The sequence below is a fragment of the Chiloscyllium plagiosum genome, unplaced genomic scaffold, assembly GCF_037043375.1.
Source record: "Chiloscyllium plagiosum isolate Xiang-an unplaced genomic scaffold, Cpla_swu_hap1 HiC_scaffold_22, whole genome shotgun sequence".
Lineage (NCBI taxonomy): Eukaryota > Metazoa > Chordata > Chondrichthyes > Orectolobiformes > Hemiscylliidae > Chiloscyllium > Chiloscyllium plagiosum.
Window position 1 is genome coordinate 45,044,839 of NW_028270160.1, and position 22,834 is coordinate 45,067,672.

The following is a 22,834-nucleotide window of genomic DNA, read 5'->3' on the forward strand; positions in this document are numbered from 1 at the left end:
CCACATGAGAGCAAATGGGTTAACACAATAGTTAGGAAGTTCTTTTTGACACACTCCATTATCAATGAGTGCACTTAGACCTAGATTGCCTTGAAATGTTGAACATCCTGTATGATAGTATTTACCCTGTGAGAGGCAGTGCTTTGTGTAGCTTTGTTCTGCAGATCACTGCACAATGAGGACTATGGGACATCTGAACATCAATATCTCCCAGCCTCATGTCAGTGCACTCCCTTGAAAAGCTGATGTGGACAGAGACCCATAGAAGCATCAGTGATCCCATACTGTCATTGATAAGATCGGTGTGACTATGGAATGATGTGTGCAAGCCATGCCCTAACACAATCCCTGCACATTGCTTTTAGTTTGAGCGTTATCCACATTAAGATGCAATGCCTTGGCTGAAGTCATCAATATCTTGGTTTAAGGATCCTTGATTTCTGAGGCTACTTGCATTCAATTAGTGAGTTGCTGGTGGGAGATGAGCAATGTCTGACCATTACAACTTCTTTCAACTTGGGATGTCAGAAGAGGCTGCTCATCTCTCACATGGGCGTAACTTATCCAGGTTCGAACAACAAATTTGATGCCACAGCAGACATTGTGGTATTACAAGGGAAAATATATAAAGGGCGAAAGATGATTTACTATGAGGTTTCACCCATACACTAATGTGCTCTCAGAATGTTTTGTTCTTGCTGTCTTTCCCAATACATCTGGGTGCAGTCATGACTCGAGAAGCCTGTTTTGTGATTGGCTTTGTTGATTTAGGTTATCTTGGGGCTGTGATTTGAAAGACATTCTGGGATCTACATATCAATCAGTTGAGACTTGTATCACCATTCTAAGTGATTAAAGACTTAACAGCAATCTAGGTTTGTTCAATACATCGCATCACACGACACTATGATCTTTTACTATAAATTGTGTTCTATGATCCTGCCCCACTAGCTACCTGACAAAGGAGCAGCGCTCTGAAAGTTTGAACTTTAGAATATAACGTGGTGTTGTGTGATTTTTAACTTTGTCCACCTCAATCGAACATGGGCACCTCCACATCATTCCACCTCAGAAGTGAGGGCGAGGGTCTTTGGCACTGGCCTCTTTCTTTCAGAGACCACTACCATTAGAGGAGAGAGAATTAGTCAGAGAAAATGGATGAAAGCTTGTGCTGGTGGCAATGGGTGGGCAGCACAGAACAATGGAACTAACTGGATTGCTCTCCATGCCATAAGTGATCATGCTTTTCTCTGGCCATTTTCCCCTCATAGGGATTAAGGAAGCTGCTGTCTGTCACCCATCCCCCCTTCCTAGCCTCTCCCTGCCTGGTTGTGGGCCTGCTATGTTTTTCCCTGTGATGAGATATAGTGAGGGTTTGAGCAGGATAGAAGTGGATGGTAAGAGTGACTATTAGTCATGAATGAGCAGGAGAGGTGCTGAGGTGTCCCCCATGAGTGAATAGAAGCAGGAAGAATGGGAAGGGTCAGGGTCTGGGAAGGAGAAGTGGGTGTGACAGCATGTCAATAGACATGAGCATTTAATAGTGAGGATTAGAGGCCATCAGTCTTGGTGAGATTAGATTAGATTAGATTAGATTACTTACAGTGTGGAAACAGGCCCTTCCACCCAAGTCCACACCGACCCTCCAAAGAGCAACCCACCCAGACCCATTCCCCTACATTTACCCCTTCACCTAACACTACGGGCAATTTAGCATGGCCAATTCACCTAACCTGTACATTTTTGGACTGTGGGAGGAAACCAGAGCACCCAGAGGAAACCCATGCAGATAGGGGGAAAATGTGCAAACTCCACACAGACAGTTGTCTGAGGCGGGAATCGAACGCGGGTCTCAGGTGCTGTGAGGCAGCAGTGCTAACCAGAGCCCATTGAAGTTGCAAAGGTAGAGTGAGCTCTGGCCCTTTGTGTGAGAGCCTGTAGACAGAAGATGATGGCAGTCAAGATTAGACTGGTGCTGGAAAAGCACAATAGGTCAGGCAGCATCCAAGGAGCAGGAAAATCGACGTTTCGGGCTGATAAAGGGCTCTTGCCTGAAACGTGGACTTTCCTGCTCCTTGGATGCTACCTGACCTGCTGTGCCTCATCACAGGGAAAAAATAGCAGGCCCACAACCAAGCAGGGACAGTCTGGTTCGGGGAATGGCTGGCAGACATCAGCTTCCTTAATCTTGACTCTAATCTCCAACATCTGAAGTCCTCACTTTCACTGAGATGATGGCACTTGACTGAAGCTTGTTGATCTTCTCGTGGCCATGCTGAGCATTATGCTTCACGTGGCACACAGAAGTGACTCAGGCTGCAATTAGTCTCCAAGCTGGGCAGGATCTGATGGTGTGGTGTCATTTGGGGGTCTGACAGAAAAAGCCAAACCTTCTTTCCAGCACTCTGACCACCACCTGGACATGGTTACAGAGTTTCACCTCCTCAGTGATGAGGTTTGAACATCCCAGTGTTAGGGCTGGTTCCTGGCTTGCTGCATGTCAAGTGGTAGACAACTGTGCTTTAAATATAGATTTAGAAGCTGGAAGATTCAGAGATGGCAAGCACTTCTCACTTGCTCGTCCAGAGATGCCCCTAACAAACGTGCCCAACATCACACTCACATAATTAAGATTTGAAAAAGCAGAAGATTCAATGGGGAAACGGTTGCTCACAACACCAGGGACCCGGGTTCACTTCCAGCCTCAGGCAACTGTCTGTCTGAAGTTTGCACATTCTCTCCTTTGTCCATGGGTTTCCCCCGGCTACTCCGGTTTCCTCCAATAATCCAAACTTGTACAGGTTAGATGAATTGGCCAAGCTAAATCGCTCAGTGTTCAGGGATGTTTAGGTTACATGCATTAGTCAAAGGTAAATGCAGAGTAATAGGGAAATGGTCTGGGTGGGATGCTCTTCCGAGGGTCAGTGTGGACTTGTTGGACTGAAGGGTCTGCTTCCATACTGTAGGGATTCTATGAAAACTGTGGTGGTTTGGATGGCATAGAACTCACAGCAACTGCAAATGGGAAAATTTAGTCCAAAATGACATTTCTTCAGGACTGAGTGGAGATAGAAATGCAATAAAATGGAACAAATGACAGGGAGCAGAAGTCTGTAGATGGAGTGGAGGGCATGAGACATTAACTTTATGATTAAATTATCATTCTGACGTATGCAGTTGGCAGTTTTATGTTACAATGAGATCGTACTTTTGTTGAAATATAGAGGAACTAAAGATATATGATACAGACTTTAAATTGTCCTTGCAATTTTTCTAACATCTGCAAAGTTAAATTGGTCATCCCTGCAGCTTGGATCAACAGAATACTTTCCCAAGTAAAGACATTGAAGCTAGCTTAATCAAATCAGCCAATGTGAGGGATAAAAAGAGAATCATATCTTGAAGGATTGAATTTTGGAGAGTTGAGGTTGAGGTATCATTTGAAGTTTTGTTTCATTAACCTTTAGGGATTAGAGTGCTTTGAAACAAAATTTGTCAGGTTCGAAGGCCAGCCAGGATGTTGCAAATTTTCCAATTTTATTTTAGATTTTCAGCATCTACAGTATTGATTTTTGTACCAGCACCAGTTCAGTTTGTTTTCTTATTACTACATTAGTGTGGAACTAAATATGACATAAGAACAAACGCTATAGCTGGTTGTTGGGATGTGGAATGCACTGCCTGAGTATGGTGGTGCCTGAAAGACTTGTGACTTTCAAAAGGCAACAGGATCATGGGCCTCACAGTGCCAGAGACCCGGGTTCAATTCCCACCTCAGGCGACTGACTGTGTGGAGTTTGTACATTCTCCCTGTGTCTGCGTGGGTTTCCTCCGGGTGCTCCAGTTTCCTCCCACAGTCCAAAGATGTGCAGGTCAGGTGAATTGGCTATGCTAAATTGCCCGTAGTGTTAGGTAAGGGGTAAATGTAGGGGTATGGGTGGGTTGCGCTTCGGCGGGGCGGTGTGGACTTGTTGGGCCGAAGGGCCTGTTTCCACACCGTGAGTAATCTAATCTAATCATGATCTGAAGAATTTACAATGTGAAAGGAAAAGAGCAGAGATGCTTCTGCAGAACATTAGCATAGACCCAATGGGCCAAATGCCCTCATTCTGTGCTGTAACTACTCTATGATCTACATCGTTACAATCAACATTTACATAGTGGTCCATATATAGAATCATATCTAAAAAGTACTTTGCAAAGAAATTAACATAACAAGGGGAAAAGAGGGATGGAGTCAGAGGCAGAAAATAGGCATTGACAACAATGGGGAAGATCAGTCTGCTTCTTAAGTTATCTTTTATAGTCACTGTTGTAATGTAGGGACAGAGCAGGTTTGCACACAGCAATAACCAAATTATCTATTTCATTAATGCTGGAGGAAATGAACATTATCAAGGATATGAGAACTTATTCTTTGAATGAGCTACGGAACTTTTATACCCACTCAAGAGGGCAGGTGAGAACTCAAGACAGTGCAGTATTCCTTCACTGCAAAGTCAACATGTTCAAGACCCGGAGTAGGTTTTTGAACCTATAAAAGTCTGACTCAGGGATGTAAATGTGCTACAGTCAAGACAAATAAGGAAACAAATTCTTACTATTAATTCACGAGTCTGAAAAATGTTCGCTTTCAAACTGAATATAATCAGATGGGAGGAAACCCACTTTGAAGCTGGAGGTGATTTATTTCTGATGGACAGTTTTCAGCATTTTGGTTTCCAGCATACAAACACTGCTGGATAGGCCTAGGAGGATGAAATTACAGCACAAAAACAGGCCTTTCAACTCAATCATTTAATGCTGGCATATTAAGCTCCATTAACCCTTCCTCACCTTATTCTGTTAGCATGACCCATTTGCCTTTGTCCTTATATGCTCATCTAGTTCTCCACCCAAATGCATTTATATAATTTGCTTCAGCCACTTGCTGTGGTAGCAAGTTGCGATTTCAGCACTGGATAAAAGAAGATCGGAATTCCTGGTTTGATGTGTTGGCATCTTTTCTACATCAATGGCCTCCAGTTTTGCTCTTGTGCCTCAACTGCATTCCCAGTTACTGGAATACACTGACGTTATGAAAGCTTTTGTTAGGGTGGATATAAAAAAGCATCTATTTGGCCTATTAAAGTTTATTCAGAAAAAAAGATCTCCATTCAACTTTTCTTTATATTTCTGGTATTATCGATGTAAACCCTTTCTTGCACCTCTTTCATGGCCAATCTTTTATATTAAAAAGAAAAATTAGCATTTGATTAAAGTTCTATTTAGTTCATTTATAAAAAGGAATGATCTTATTAACCGGTATTACTTTGTGTTTAGCAATACATTGTACTGTTTGTACCCTTTGCTACTTTACATAATTTTTTTTCCCCCAAGGAGATCTTTACAGTAGTCAGGTCAAGATTATTTATGTTGCTGCAATTGAATTGCATTTACCCGAGTAAAATAGCTAAAAAAACGTTTAAGAAAATTATAAAGGCTTTTTTTTCTGGAGAGCCACAGGGGAGAAGAGATGGATAGACGCAAGTCTTGAGTTTAGCTGTTTGGCACACATCTTGTGATAAAACACTGCTTTAAAAAAAAGATGGAGGCATACAAAGACCATCTGTTTCTGTATGTTTGATTGGGGACTAAATGGGAAAATTATGGTTTTAAAACTAAAGATTGTGAAACATGTCACTAAAATTCATTGAAAGCGGTGTTGGCACTGCTGCTTTGTTCAAGTTGTGGAGTGGACTGGTTGAAGATGGGCAGCACCAGGCACATATACACAGTTTCAATTGGCAACATAGCTGATTGGTTAGTGGAGTTGTGATCAACTGTGGATGACAAAGGCCATCCACCTGCCAACAACTATATGATTGGCTTCTAGGTAACTGAACAGCTTGTGGGTGTGAACAATATCACCCAGAAGCCTTTGGACCTCAGGAAATGGAAGTGGCTTGTCTCTCTCTCTACTGTAACAAATACCGAAAGTCTGAAGAAAGCAAGTTTATTTACCTTCACCAGCTGCTGTAAGCTATGGTTTTTAATCAGTAGCTAAAAGACTTTGCAGTTAATATACCTGTTGCCTCTGCAAAGTGAAAATCAACCTGGAATTTCCTCCACAAGGGCACGGTGGGTAAACCTACAGCATACAGACTGCAGTGGTTCAAGGCAATTCATCACCACCTTCTCAAGGGCAACTCGGGACAGGCCGTAAATGCTGGCCTAGCCAGTGATACCTACATCCCACAAGTGAATAAAAATTAATTAAACGACAGCAGTTCTGGCAAGTAAAAGGATAGTCACCAAAGAACCTTGTAAATTCGAACCATTCATCTGCTTTTCCCCCTCCATCCATAAAAAAAAGTGTGCATATGAATAGAGAAATTTTAAGGGGGTTAAAGTTTTAACTAATAGAGATTTATGCCGGAAATTTACAGTTGTTTATCTGCAGTCAGAATCTCTATTTGTATAAATCCTAGTTTTTGTTAAATACAGACACCTGGTCTGTGTTTTGTATTAATCTGGGTCTAAAAAGACAGGTCATTAGGGGGAAAAAATTAATAACATCTTTTAACTTTTATGATGATTCTGGGAATAGCAGGGTTTGGTTTTCAGCACTCTACCCCAGTGAGATGACATTTGAAGCAGTTCTCCATAGTATTTACTGTCACCGCAAATTTTAAACTGCTGGTTTTGATTCAAGAGTGCCTGAGCTATAATCTTCACCCATGGACATTTAATTGCCAAAAAGATCAATGTACAAAATGAAAAGGCTGCAAGATTTAATTTTGAGCCCACACACTTTACATTTCATTGTTGAGAATGACAGGTACCATATACAAGGCAACTGCCATATCCACGGAATCGTTTACCACGGCCGAGCGTTTAAAAGGGAACATTCCGCTGCCGGGAAGGTACGCCTCCCACGGAAATGAATGAGCTTGCTTTTATCTGCGGGTTCTTGTTTCCGCAGTATGCCGTGGAACATATCCCCTGTAGGTACAGGAGAATTACTGTATACTCAAGTAATAGTAGAATTTTTTTGACTACATTTTAAAGGTTAAATTTATGGGGATGGCTATTACACAGATACTTTTGAGTGGCTGTAATTCATACCCGTCAAAATTCATACTATATCATTAACAGAAGCCCAATTGATCACTAAACGAATAAAGAAAAAAAACCACAACGAATTAAGGTAATTCTGAAAATCTGGAGCGTAGTGCAAGGCCGGCACACTGTCCTTGAAGGTAGAGTCGCAGGTAGATAGGATAGTGAAGGCAGCGTTTGGTATGCTTTCCTTTATTGATCAGAGTATTGAGTACAGGAGTTGGGAGGTCATGTTGCAGCTGTACAAGACAATGGTTAGGCCAGTGTTGGAATATTGCATGCAATTCTGGTCTCCTTCCTATTGGAAAGATGTTGTGAAACTTGAAATCGAGTTCAGAAAAGATTTACAAGGATGTTGCCAGGGTTGAAGGATTTGAGCTATAGGGAGAGGCTTAATAGGCTAGGGCTGTTTTCCCTGGGTGTCAGAGGCTGAGAGGTGACCTTATAAAGGTTTATAAAATCATGAGGGGCATGGATAGGATAAATAGACAAAGTCTTTTACCTGGTGTGTGACAGCCCAGAACTAGAGGGCATCGATTTAGGGCGAGAGGGAAAAGATATAAAAGAGACCTAAGGGGCAACTTTTTCACGCAGAGGGTGGTAAGTGTATGGAAGGAACTGCCAGAGGAAGTGATAGAGGCTAACACAGTTGCAACATTTAAGAGTCTTTTAAATGGGTATATGAATAGGAAGGGTTTGGAGGGATATGGGCCCGGTGCTGGCAGGTGGGATTAGATTGGGTTGGGATATCTGGTCAGCATGGATGGGTTGGACTGAAGGGTGTTTCCCTGCTGTACCTCTCTGTGACTCATAAATGTTGGTCTGATATCTGTGAATAATTAGGATTGACTTTTACATGATAAAGATGGAGATTTGTTGGCCAAAAATAGGGGGTTGATTTTTACATGAAATTGACTATTAGTCGAATATATATAGTATACATAATGTAGAACAGCACATACTTAAATGTACAAACGTTTCGGATGTATAGGCAATTCAGTTGGAAAAACAGGACAATAAACTCCAATGGTGACAGGATGATCTCAGGTTTTATTTTATAGCAAACTGAAACATCCTTTCAGTATACAGTAGCTGTACTATATGCACCCAGTTCTATATCAACTGCTTCAAAACCTTCAAAATGGTGTTGTTATAAGTAATTTATCACAATCAACAAAAAAAAAATGATACATCTATTCACAAGCCATAAAAACAGACTGAATATTTGTAGATACTCTGTTGGCTGTTATTGCTTGAAAAAGCTGCATCTTTGGATTCTTCTTATAGAATCCATGGATATGCCTGAGTCAAACTGCACTGTCACACACACTGCCATAAAATGCTGGAAACATGGTAGAAAAAGTAACACTACAAAGAATTAGAGACTGCTAGAAAACATCTTTTACAGTAAAATATATTTTCTTTCAGTAATTGTTTTTGTTAGAGAGAATTAGCTATCATATTATGCACTGTAAGAATTCCAAAACTATAAAAAGTTTGGAATATTTTTCATAGATATTCATTATATACAATGCAGAAGTTCTTGCTGACCTGCGACAATATCACAGATAATGCCCATATACAACTCTCAGCTGGAAAAGTTTGGAACAGTATATAAATGTTTCACTTAGGTTACCTCTTCAAGTAAAATGTGTGTAAGGATTGTATGCAAGTTTGCATTCCAAATATTTTAAAACTTAAAAAAAAACTTTAATTTTATCCAATATAACACTACTACTGAAATGAAGGGGCTACAAAACCTGCCTTGTGATTGCTGCAAAACTAAATGACCCAAAGACAATACTAATCAAATTTTCTAAATTGTCAGCCATGATTTCAGATAGAACATTCATTTTTGGACACTTTTCAAAATCTGCAGGATCACTATTCTAAGGTGGTATGCACTCCTGAAATATTGCAGCACAATCTCACAAAGCACGGAAGGATCCTTTTACGGTGGGCTGGGAGAAGTGAAATCAAAACCAGTAAAAACAAAGGTAAAAGATTTCAAAAGGAGTAATTTGAATTTTCAACTTGAGACAAACCCCAAAATGCAGTGCAACTAATACATTTATAGACAAACACATCCATCCAAAAGGTATTTTCCCATTATGATCTGGTCAGTTTTCAACACTGCACACTTCAGGTTTTCAGAGGCAAAACTTCTGTATACTTTTTTTTATTGCTAACCGATGTTTTTCATTACATAGATTATTATTACTCTAGAAACACTGAACTGATTAGAAAACAAAGACAAAGACAATCTGGTCATAAACATGCTAATTAAAATATCCTCATGCATGAAGGTGGTTTCAATAACAGCAGCTTTTTCTTCACTCAAGTTGTGATCAATTTCTTTTTAAAATAAATCTAGAACAAGAAATACATTATAAATTCATCCAATTAACTGTAGTAGGCTACAAATAGCAGGCTTTAATGAACTATACCCATTAAATATTAGAATTTGAAATCAGTAATTGATAACATTAGCTGAAGTTTTGTACCCTATTGCAGCACTTTTCAATGAAGTACAGCTAGGCCTTAAAATTCTGCAACTTTGTGTTGCTTCCCCGCTCTGCATTTTGAGCTGGTCACTTTTTGCATGTTATATGTGGTGCGAAATATTTATTGTGGAGTGCATGATAGCTATCTCAAGAGCTCATTTGTACATACCTTATTCTCACAACTGACATTCATGTTGGTATCACAGAATCTCTAATATATATCCTATTACCAAAAGTCAAAATAGCAGGACACTCAAGGTTGCAATAGTATTAGAGTCTAGATAACATTCAATGTGCTCTTCTGCTTTATCTGTGCCATTTAGTGTGCTACCTTCATTGCCTCTTACACATTGATCATTATGGAAACAAAGTTTATCGAACAATGTTCATAATAACTGATGTGTGATTTCACACAAGATTGATAGTGGCCATATTATGGATTACATAATATTTCTTGAATGTCAAACATTAAGTTACTTGGGAGGCACAACAAAAAAAATGGAACAAATGCGTTTTGTATGGATCCTAATCATTTACTTTCTATACAAAAAAGAACATTTAATTAAAACGGGCAGCTATTATAATTTTCGGTCAGTACAAACACTATTAGCTGAGCTGAATGGCCTCTTTCTTTGCCGTAACTTTTCTTTGGTTCCATTTAAATACAAAAGAAAAGTCCCATTCCCTCTAATTGGACTTTGATATTGCAAAGAAATGGACTTTTAAAAATTCTCAGTTTTATTGGGGGAATAAACAGGTTTTTCTCAGGTTTTCAAGCACTAAATCAGAGGACCCAAATCGTGAAAGCAACAGTTTCTCAGCCTATTCTGCTTTAGCAGCTCTGTGTAAATGTGATCATTTGATTTCGTGAAAACATGCTCAAAGGAGTCGGGTATCTTGTCTCATGGATAAGAAATCCAAATTCAGTCAGAAACTATACAGTTCTGGACAACTTATCATCTGAATTCTCTTGAGTTTTGATTATACATGTGGTAAAAAGTAATTTGAGATGAAAAGAAATGTTTCCAGCATTTTACTACCAGTTGTATGAGCACATAAAATGTCAAAACTACAAAACTTGTATAGAAGTTAAAAACATGGTATAGTTACCAATTATAAGGCTCGTGCTCTATCACAAAAGAATCTGTCTCAAATATATTACACAGTGTAATTTCACTGGTTTATACATTAGTGTTTTGTAGATTCCAATTTTATGTCTGAAGTTTCTATGGACAAGTATTTTAAAGTGTCACTCGGCTTGCTGAACTATTTACAGGAAGAAGTATACAGAGCTAATTAACCTTGTACACTCCTAACTGTAAAGTGTTCACATAAAAGAAATAATCTCTGAATAATCCCCTCGCTCTACCACTCCAGCAGAATGGAAACTGTAATTCAGGTTTTCCTCCTTTAACACAAGTATTTCATCATCTCAAAGTTTTGCAGCCATGAAGTTGATGTGCGGTTTTGCCAGTGGAAAGAGTGGCAGACTGCGTTTGAACACGGTCATATCTTCAATTATGGTCGGCTAAAAGGAAAAATAATGTCAGATAATTTACTAAATATCTAAAAACAAAGAACCCACAAATCAAGCCCAAAACAATAAGTTTCTTGGAAGGCACAAAAAAAAATGGAACAAAATGTGTACAATAATTTGGGGCCACTTCTCCATCAAGTCAGTGTAAATTAAACTCTTCAGAATTGATGAAGTTTTTTTTTTTTTACAGACAATGCTCTGCCCACCCTGCAACCAATATCCCTGCATCAATCCAGTTCTTCCCTCAAAACAAAATTCAAATATCTCTGCCTCAGTTGAGTTATCGCACTTCAAGTGATCATCTTAATATTTCTTAAAATGTTTTGACAGTTCCCACCACCCTTTCAAGCAGAGTTTCAAATATCCACCATCCTCTGGGTGAAAAAAAAACTCATTAAAATCGTTCCATATCTCCTTAAATCTATCAGAAAGTGCTAGGAAATCAGTTAGAATCATACAGCATGAAAACAGATCCTTCAGTCCAACTAGTTCATGCCGACCATGTTTCCAAACTAGTCCTACTTTCTTGCATTTAGCCTACATTCTTCCAAACCTTTGCTGTTCATGTACTTATCAAAGTGTCTTCTCATGTACTTTTTAAAACTTTCTTCTCTCACTTTAAAAAAATGCCAGAGTCTATGAACAGTGCACTATGAAGAAAAAATAAAGGTAATTGTTTTTGCTGGCAGTCCTGTTTAAAACTTTAGATAGTTGAAGGGTGATTGAATTGAAGTGTCTAAAATAACGAAATGAATTTGATAGGGTACACAGAAATAAACTATTTTCACTGGTAGAAAAATTCAGAACAAGAAGGGAGAGCAGGTTGGAAGCAGATCTCAAGAAAAGTAATTCATGGAATGTCTACAGGATGGTTTTCTTGAAGCAGCTTGTGGTAGAGCCCACCAGGGACCAGGCAATTCTGGATCTGGTGAAGTGTAATAAAGCAGACTTGATTAGGGAGCTTAAGGTGAAGGAACCCCTGGGGGAATTGACTATAATACAATAGAATTCACCCTGCAGTTTGACAGGGAGAAGCTAGAATCAGATGCATTGGCATTACCACTGAATAAGGATAACTGGAGGAGCTGGTCTGAGTTGATTAGAAGGGGACAGCCTAGCTGGGATGATAGTGGAGGAGCAATGGCAGAAGTTTCTGGGGGTAATTCAGGAGGCACAGCAGAAATTCATCCCAAGGACGAAGAATATTAAGGGGAGGACGAGACAACCACGGCTGACAAAGGAAGTCAGGAACAGCATAAAAGGAAGAAGAATATAATGTGATGAAGATTAGTGGGAAGCTAGAGGATTGGGAAGCCTTTAAAAACCAGATGATAACAAAATAGCAATGAAGGGAAGGAAAATGAAATAAGAGGGTAAACTAGCATATAAAAGAAGATTACAAGAGCTTTTTCATTATATGTAAGACAGAGACAAGAATAGACATTAGATCGCTGGAAATTAAGGCTGGAGTAGTAGTAATGGGCAACAAAGAAATGGCAGTGGAATTGAATTGATACTTCGTTTCAGTTTTTGAAGTTGAAGACACCAACAGCATGCCAGAACTTCAATAAGGTCAGGGGCAGAGGTGCATGTAGTGGCTATTACTAAGGAGAAGATGCTGGGGAAGCTGAAAAGGTCTGAAGGTGAATAATCACCTGGACCAGATGGACTACAGAGTTCTGAAGGAGATAGCTGAGGCATTGGTGGTGATCTTTCAGGAATCCTGGTGTCAAAGAGGATCCCAGAGGACTGGAAAATGGCAGAACTGGAAAACACCTGTTCAGGAAGAGAGGGAGGCAGGCAGAAGAAAGGAAACTATAGGCCAATATGCCTTACTTTGGTTATTGGTAAGATTTTAGTCTTATTATTGTTGGAAGTGCAAGGTGAGTCAGCATGGCTTCGTTAAGGAGTCAATGTCTAGAATTCTTTGAGGATGTAACAAGTTAAACAAAGAACAGCCAGTGGATGTGATCTACTTGGATTTCCAGAAGGCCTTTGACAAGGTGCCACACAGGGGTCTGCTAAATTAGAAGGAACTGAGGACATTGTTACTAAATTTGCAGATGATACACAGATAGGTGAGGGATAGGTAGTGTTGAGGAAGCTGGGAAGCTGCCGTAGATAGGCTAGGAAAGTAGACAAAGAAGTGGCAAATGGAATATATTATGGGGAAGTGAGAGATTAGGCACTTTGGTAGGAAAAAGAGGTGTAGACTATTTTCTAAATGGAGAAAGGCTTTGGGATATCTGAGGCACAAAGAGACTTGGGGGTCCTACTTGAGGATTCTGTTAAGGTTAACATGCAGGTTCTGTGCTAATTAGGAAGGGAGATGCAATGCTATATGCCATTCACAAGGTCGAGAATGCAAGAGCAGAAAGGTACTGCTGAGGCAGTCTTAGGCTCTGGTCAGACCACATATGGAATACTGAGAGCAGTTTTGGCTTGGAGAGAGTCCACAGAAGGTTTACAAGAATGATTCCAGGGATGAAGGGATTGTGATAGCAGTTGTGATTAAGGACTCTGAGTCTGTACTCAATGGGGTTTAGAACGATGAGGGGGAAGTTTCATTTAAACTTATAGAATCCTGACAGGCTGAGGTAAAGTGGATGGGAAATGATGTATCCATTAATAGGAGAGACTAGGACCTAAGGGTACAGCCTCAGAGTGAAGGGATGAATCTTTAGAACTGAGATGAAGAGTAATTTCTTCAATTAGAGGTGGTTAATTGGTGGAATTAATTGCTACAGAGGGCTGTAAAGGCCAAGTCATTGCTTGTATTTAAGATGGAGATAGTTGGTTCTTGATGACTAAGGTGTTAAGGGTTACGGGGAGAATGCAGGAGGATGAGATTGAGAAATATAATCAGCCATAATTGAATGGTGGAGCATACATGGGCAGAATGGTCTAATTTTGCTCAGATATCTTATGGTCTTAAAGTTACAAGTAAACTAGTTAGGAAGCTCGGGAAAGAGCTTTTGTTTTTAAAGATGTTAAAAACTGAAGCTTACTACACTAGCAAAGTGCCCACTCCTCCAAATCATCCAAAAGAGACTTGACATGATCAAAGTGCTTTTAGGTATGAGAATTTTGTTAGGTAATGCTTACTGCTGCTGATGCAGGAAAATGTACAGTCTTCCTGTAAAATAGTTTTTTTTTTATTTTCAGCCTTTCCAAGCATTGTTGTGTTTCTGTTAAGAAACAAATTATAACTGGCAACATTAAAACTCAACAATGCTCTAGCTTTGGCACTGAACATAACTTTAAACAACCATGAAGTGCAATAGGAACACTTAAAAAAGTGTTAAGATGTTTTAAAAAAAAAACAAAGGAATTATAATCATGTTTATTCATGATTCAATTTAGGAACTTTCAATATGTTTCCCAAGGTAGAGAAGAAAGTAAATGGGGTTAATAATCCCTCTTACCTGTGGCAAAGGTGGTGCAGGAGGCAGGTTGACATCATTTTGACATGGAAGTTGTTCAACAACAGGGCCTAGAATTACATTAATAGTCAGACATGACTAATTGATACTTAAAACAACAAATTTAACAAAAGTATGGCTTTCAGATTAATGCAAAAATTCAAATTGCCTTAATGTAATATTAAATGCTGGGTTTCATGCAGAACCATTAATAAATATATACACAGAGTCATCAGGTCTACATTGTAATTTTATCCAATATTTTAAGTATAAAGCAAAAATTAAAACTAAAATCTTAATAACGTCCTCATTAGAGTGTCTGTGCAGGTGCATGTTGGATCTCCATTCTATCAAACTCAAGTTCTGAGTGAAAAGTTAATTCGTCCAATTAGAATTAATTCAGTTCCAAATTCTGTAGTTTCACCATTCTGTCAGGATGCTCTAAAATTAAGACCATAGGTAGGTATGCACTTTTTAAAACATTTCTCAACTCTTTCTCAATCCTTCCACTAAAATATTGGGAGAGAAAGAATATATTGATTTCATTGAACTTAGACATGTTACTGGGTAGGCACGAAGGATGTATCTCAGGTGACTGTACACGGCTGCTTTGGAGCCAAGATGCTCCAAAAGATCAGTTCCAATGCAAAATTACAGACCCAAAAGTTTAACTAAAACTCGAATCACAGGTGCTGCATGATCCGTTGAATATTTTCAAGTTTATGCTGAATTTCAACATTTTTGTAATGGTCAAACATGTTATTGTATCATCCCCCTCAATCTGTACTTGAAATGAAATATAGCCACGTAGATTGAGATATGTTCTGGACAAAGAAAGCAGTGAGCACGGCTATAAAGGGATACAGACGGGAACAATGCACATGCTATGTTATTGTTCAATCATGCGTGCCAGAACAGGTTTGTTTGCCATATATGTCTAGTTTTGAAGTTTGCTGATACTAAATAAAGGTGTGTTATAAATTGAGGTAACATATAGAAGACATGCAGACTAGTTGAGTGATTAGATAAATGTCAAATGCAATTAAACACACCCAGAAATGTGAATGACGATCTTGAAAGAAAAGAAAAGCAACAGAAAGTATACTTCAAATAGAAATACTCTTAGAAGAACAGTAATATCTAGAAAGGCAGATACATTGTTCTCAAAAACAAAAGATACAAATGCAGGTAGAAAAACAAATCAAAGAGGAAGTTTTAGCATTGTGGCAGTGAATATAAAAAGCAAGGAAGCAATTACACAATTTGTTGGTTTAGCTGCAGGTTCAGCTCTGCTCATGGTTCTTAAGGTTTGTTTACATGGAGTGGTATCACACGTGATGGGCTGTAATTCTGAACAGAATTAGATGAAAAATTTTTTAATTTCACTGACAATGTTGAAGGAGGATCAAAATTTCTCAGTAACAAAGGGTTTGAGAAGGTAAGTGGTGAAAAACTGTTTACACTGGGTACTGAATCAATAACATGGAGACACAGGCTCAGGATCATTCCCAGACAATGGAAAAACTAAAATAATTTCTCCTGAGTCTTTCCTATCCTTTTAAAATGAGAATAATAAAAGCAGGAGGCTATGAGAAGAACCTGGCCACCTACCATCAGGCTGCGACAACAAAAGGAAGTGGAACATGATTAGATACAATTTTTCTCAAGAAACTCCACATGAATGTTGCTTTCAAAACTGCTTCATGAAAATCCTCATGCAGGACAAATCAACTCACTTATTTTGTTACCACCAGCAATACATTTAAACTAATGATTTTCCACAAGCCTGAATATACACAATTAGTTAGAAGCTGCAAGTGCAATATTTTTTGGTCAAGACTGCAATGTTCCCCTTGACTGGGATAGGTTCATATTGGGAGTGCTACGCTACACTCTCCACAAAAACTGCTTTGGTTTCAGTTCAAAGGAGATGGGAGAATAACAATTATATATATTTTGGAAAGGGACATTTTTAAACTGATTTCGCTCATCACCATATAATGACAATCTGTTCTACTGGATCAATGAACAAACTGAACAAGGAAGGACAGTTTTTGCTATTTGTCACCCAAAACGCAGATATGAACAGAGACAGATAAATCAGAAATGACAGAACAAACCTAGGAACATGAGTCGGCCAGACAGCCTGTTGAGTGTGCCCCAGCACCCAGCATGATCTTGACTAAACGTAGACTTCAGTGTCTTTTACACACACCATTCCCATAATCCTGTACACCACTGGTAATCAGAAATCCATCAATCTCTACCTCAACAAATCTATGATCTTTTGTGGTACAGTATTCCAAAGATTCACAACCTTAAAACAAAATTTCTCATCTCAGACAGGATTAGTATTCCTCTTTTTAAAAAAAACGTCACCCCCACCCCCAATTCTGGACTCCTCAACGATGAGACACATCTTACCTACATCAAACCTGTCTACCTTTAAGTACGTTAAGAGATTCAATGGGATCACCTTTCATTCTTCACAACTCTAGAAAATACAGGCCCATTTTGCCCAATCTCTCTTCATCGGACTGTCCCGTCCTCCCAAGAACAAGCCTGGTGATGCTTCATTACACTGCCCGCCATGGCAATAATATCTGTGTTGAGATAAGGAGACAAAACTGCAAATAATACTCCAGGCATAGTCTAACTAAGCTCCAATACAGCTGAAACAAGATTTCAGTAATCCTTTACTGAAATCCCCTTGCAATAAAGACCAATATTCCATTAGCCTTCCCACATGCTTGCTCTACCTGCATGTTAGTTTTCAGTGTATAATTGACAAGGACACCTAGGCCCCTTTGTAGTTCTACACTTTCCATTCTCTTGTCATTTGAGAAATACTCTGTCCCTCCTACCCAAGTTGATAAGTGCACACATTTCCACATTAAAATCCATTTGCCATAATCTACTTATTCATTAAGTGTATCCAAATACTCCTGAATTTGCTTTACATCCTCCTCACGACACACAATCATATTTAGCTTTTGAACAATCACCAGATTTAGAAATGTGACATTTGGTCCTAACTTCGAAATAATGTATATAGATTGTGAATAGTTTGGGCCCATGTACTGATCCTTGCAGTACCTCAGTAGTCAAAACCTGCCAAAGCAAGAATGGCCCACTTATTCTCACTGATTGACAAATAGAAAAACAAACAATTTTTAAATCGATGCCTGTACATTACTTCATTGGCTCTTATGCTTTAATTTTTCAAACCAGCCTTCTGTGGGAGATGTTAATAAAGGCTTTCTGAAAATCTGTGCTTATCAGATGTTCTTTATCAGTGTTTTTACAACATCTTCAGAAAATTCCAACAAGGTCATCAGGCACAAGTATCCAACTGCAAATCTGTTTTGACTATCCCTAATCAGTTCATCAAATGCCTTTTTATCCTATCCTTTATAATAGATTCTAGCATTTTCCCTACTATTGATATAAGGCTAGCAGTTCTGTAGTTCTAGGCTTTCTCTCTCACTCCATTCTCAAATAGTGCGGTGACATTTGCTACCTTATAATCTACTGTACTCATTCCACAATCTATAAATATTTGGAAGATAATGACCACTATAGCCACTTTCTTCAACTCTCTGGGATGTTGATCAGAATACCAAGTCCTGGGGATTTAACATCTTTCAGCTCCATTAATTTCTATGTTATAACCTTACTAATACTAAGTTCCTTCAACTCATTATCCCCAGCCGCTTGGATCTTTAGTTCTGAGAAAGGTCTTCAACATCTTCCTCTGAAAACAAAGTAATCATTTACTTTCTCTGCTTGTTTCAGATCGAACTGACTTGTTGTTAAACTTAATGCAAACTTTTACCATATTGTGATTCCTCATTGACAAAGTTGTTAATTAGCTCTTATTTACCACATAGTACTAGATCTAAAATAGCATGTCCTCTAATTAGCTCAACATACTGTTCTTAAAGAAAATCCAGCCCATTGCAATGTAGAAACTTGTCCTTCAGTTTAGCACTCAATTGGTTTACCCAGTTTATTGTAGACTGAAATCACCATGATAATTGTTTGCCCATGTTTCTCTCAAATCTCCTGACTAATATAATGCCTTACACCACAACTACTATTTGGAAACATATAAATAACTCCAACTAATGTTTGTTGACCCTTGTCTTTTCTTAGTTCCATCTAAACAGATAGCACACCTTGCCCTTCCAATCTGAGACTTTCCCTGACTAGTGTATTGATCCCATCTCTTATTATCCTTTTTCTTCTTGTCCGCACTTTCCAAATGAATATCCAAGTTGAAAAACAAGTATACACCAAGAATTTCAGAATGCATAGAAAATGACACACATCATCCTAGGTTTTTGATCAGTTTTGTTTCACACAGCTGACTGTAAAGCTAGCAGGCTGAGAGTCTCTAGTTGGAATGTCTTAAAAATAAAAGCAAGTAGCTAAGCACTGCCAGATCTAAAAGACTATGTAATGAATGTAAACTTCCTACCCCCATGGATGCCTTATAATGAAGGTAACTACGCCCAACCAGATAAGTGCATTGCCTACTAAAAATAAGTTATACCCTGCCACCCAGGATTCATTTTTTTCACATGAAATGCTGATATATTCTGAACTTGTGGGGGCTGGGGGTGGGGGAGAGCACGTGGGGAGAGAGAGATGGGAGAGAGAATTTAAATGTTCAACACCAGATGGTACATTTGCTGAACTGAAAAGTATTTTTAAAATTCAAACACCGGAGACGGAGGCACTGTTATAAAAAAAACCAGAAAAATATGAAAACGTAAGCTTTGTTAAAGATTATACAGCTGAATCTCATGTTCCATTCAACTTGCTTCTCATGTTATAGAATCTCCATTATCAATACGTATTGAAATTATAGCATGACCTACAAAGTGTAATTCTCAAATTAATTGTCAACAGGGCTTCGTGAAATCTCTACCTTTCTCACTACTTGACTAAAGAATATGTTGACTCATCAAGAAAGAGACAGACACTTAATTGCCAACCTGTGAGCCCCTACCTCCATTCTCTCTGCTCTCATTGGCTTGCTGGGCCAATAAATTATTTGCCACATTAAATGAGATAACCTGCCACTCACATCTTGTTTTGGAGCTAAGAAAATAATGCAGCATCAAGTGCTTAAAACACATCTTGAATGCAAACCATTCTAACATTCAAAGTATTAAAACCTCTCCAGTATGTTGCTCACATCCCCTTATCATCTATACGTTGTGGAATTGTACATGTTGTTTGTACTGAGGTTTGAGTCCATGTTGACAAACAAGAAATTAAACTAAACTTACCTCCATTTCCTCTAGTTTTCCACACTATTACCCTTTTCTCCAGAAATTCATAAAGCTTTTTATCCTATTGCTATCACCATTTGAAATATGAATTAAAAATAGTTATCAAGTTAAATCTGACTACATGGAGCAGGTGAAGTATTTTCGTCAACTAACTTATTTAACATAGAACACTGAAAAACTCAATACAAACATTCTAACACTTCCAATGCATAGTGGCATGACATCACCTTCGGCTCCTACCCAAATCTCAAAGCAATACTCAGGAGAGTATTTTAATTCCTGCATCAGTTGAACTTTTGGCTACTCAAATCTGGTAATTTAATGCTCGTGAATAATTTTCATAGTGTAAAAGGGAGGCCAATCAGAGCAAGGTTAACAACTTACAAGTTATATTCAGATACAAAGGATTCTTACTAAACAAAAAAAAATTCTCCATAGCTTGTATTTATAGATTCTGACATTTAAAAGGTATTGTACAAACCTGAAAAAGTGGCCAATAACACGAGATCAAATTTCTAGTTATAATGATTTTTTAAAAACTTCCTAGTAAAAATATTCAGTGAAGACAAACAAGCTGAACATTTGTTCAGTATAACAACAAACACTTTACAAGAAACAAATCTGAAAGTTGCCTCTGATATACAGTATATGCTTAAATTGGATATTTTGAATTCAAAATTACCGAATGAGCTAGTCAGTGTAAGCGTTTGCAGATACTCACAGGAATCCATATCCCGAGACAAGACATGTACAGAAACTTTGCGTCGCCTCGAGCCATCAACAGCCAGAAGCTCCTGTAGATTAATAAAATATATTAATTCACTAGTTACAGGAAGATAAATAGGCATCTTAGCTTTGTGAAAAGTAACTTCTACTTTGTAAAGGAGCGTCTGTGCTGAACACCAACATAAATCTGCTGAACAGGTTTTGTACTGATTCAGATGAACAATGTCAAAGAAATGTGAGATGTGGAAGTGCCGGTGTTGGACTGGGATGGACAAAGTTGAAAATGACACGACACCAGGTTATAGTCCAACACATTTATTTGAAAGTAAAAGCATTCAGGGCGCTGTTTCTTTGTCAGGCAGCTTTACAGCATGATGTGTGTTTGAATATTGGGCACTTACAAACATCCTCCTTCTCCTTAAAACAATTTTTTGTCTATGCTGATGCAAGCCCACTATAACATATCAGGATTGCAACTTTTTAATCATTACAATTTCTGTAATATATTTTTTAGTATTCATTCATCATTAGGTCTGTTACAATATTTTGCCCATCAGTAACTGCCCTCAAGTAGTAAGGGCGAGTCACCTTTTTGGAAAGCTGCAGTCTAAATGAAGAAGGTGTCCTGTAAAAAGCTCCACAGTTTTTTTTGTGGAAACAATGGGGAAGTATTCGTAATGCTATTAGATGAGTAATCCAGAGGCCCAGTCTAATGTCCTGGGGATAAAAATTCAAATCCCCAAATGGCAGATAGTGAAGTACCAATTCATTAGAATTCTGGAATTAAAAGCTAATCTAATGGCCACCATGGAACCATTGTGGTGTTGTAAATGACCAACTTATTCATTAATATCATTTGGGGAAGGAAACCAGTTTTCCTTTCTGGGTCAGGTCTCTGCTGTGGGTCTGGACTCCAATGTGGTTGACTCTGATCTACCCTTTGTAATGGGTCTAGTAAGCCACCATGTTCAAGGGCATTTAGAATAGACATTAGATTCTGGTCCAGACAATGACATCCAAATCCCATGACCACATTTAAGAAGAAAATATAGAAGAATTACATTATATTTTAAATACATTTCTGGGATGAGACTTGGAGGTAACTTTGTTCAGTTCAATTGCAAGGTTAATTTTGAAAATGCACACAAATCCTGTGTAAGGTATCATATGGTTACTGGGTTTGTAATTCACAGGCTTAGATTAATAACTGGAGCTCCAAGCTCAATTACACAGTGTGGCTGGGAATATAAATTAAATATGAAATAAACATGCTGAATTTAAATATCCTGTCATAGTGACCATGAAACTCATCAATTTATTATACATGCAGGGCTTTCTTTTCTCCATCCCATGACACAATTACAATAAAAGTAGGGTAATACACTCCATTCAATCAAATGGATTCAAGCTCATCTCACAGCCAGTCCAATCAACTGTTTCATTGTTTGCCACAGACTGATGTGGCATCTCCCCCCGCCCCGTTCATCTGCAATGCAGCTAGTACAGGAAGTAAACAAACACACACTCTGGGCAGTAGAAGTCACCATTCTGTAATTAAGACAAATTGTAAAGATCATAATGATCAATAAGGCCTGTACCTTATAACTGGAAATGTTAAACATAATCTAAGACAGCGAGTAAGATAGCTTTTTCATCCCTTAAAAGCTATACATTCTTTAAATAAAAACTTTGGCTCTGAAGCCAGAATTCTGCAAACTAAGCACAATATGGTAGAAGTGACTAAAAAGCTAGAACTTAGCTAGACTTTTGGAAATTCTTGTTCCATTAGCAGTTTCTTATTTGCTGCATATTAACTCCTTGCTCACATATTTAAATGCCCACAGCATTAAAACACAGTTTCCTCGTACAGTTAAAGAACAGTTAGTCATTGTTTTCAGTATATTTCACCCACACTGGTGATGGAGAACTGATGTCCTTCAGTAACAGTTAGATCTTCTGCTACTTCCAAGATGAAGTTTCTGTCAGGCTTGGAGCCATTAACAGGTACAAAGGGGTAGGTGACTGCTTCCTGGCTCTCACATAGGACACAAAGGCAAAACCTCTCCCAGGGCCATTCTAATATAACTTTCAATATTTTAATCTAGCACAGTTTTCAAGATTCACTCAAGGAAAGGAGTATCATTGTTATTGTTGTTATATTGTTGTCACTTAAGCAACTTAGCTTACAATGGTATTCTCCTTTGGAGAGATAGAGCTTCCTCACATTCGAAAAGCTATATATTT

At 38.5% G+C, this 22,834-nt stretch overlaps 1 protein-coding gene across 4 annotated transcripts in view; it reads right to left on the reverse strand.

Moving 5' to 3' along the window:
- Positions 1–8,131: 8,131 nt before the first annotated feature.
- Positions 8,132–22,834, reverse strand: part of ide (insulin-degrading enzyme) — a 119,536-nt gene continuing 104,833 nt past the window's right edge. For all 4 annotated transcript variants that reach the window (XM_043712501.2, XM_043712496.2, XM_043712500.2 and 1 more), the window contains exons 23-25: positions 20,586–20,658; positions 14,568–14,635; positions 8,132–11,133 (exon numbers count right to left, since the gene is read on the reverse strand). In XM_043712501.2, coding sequence (XP_043568436.1) covers positions 11,038–11,133; positions 14,568–14,635; positions 20,586–20,658 — 237 coding nt within the window. In that variant the 3' untranslated portion in view covers positions 8,132–11,037. The remainder of the gene's footprint in view (positions 11,134–14,567; positions 14,636–20,585; positions 20,659–22,834) is intronic.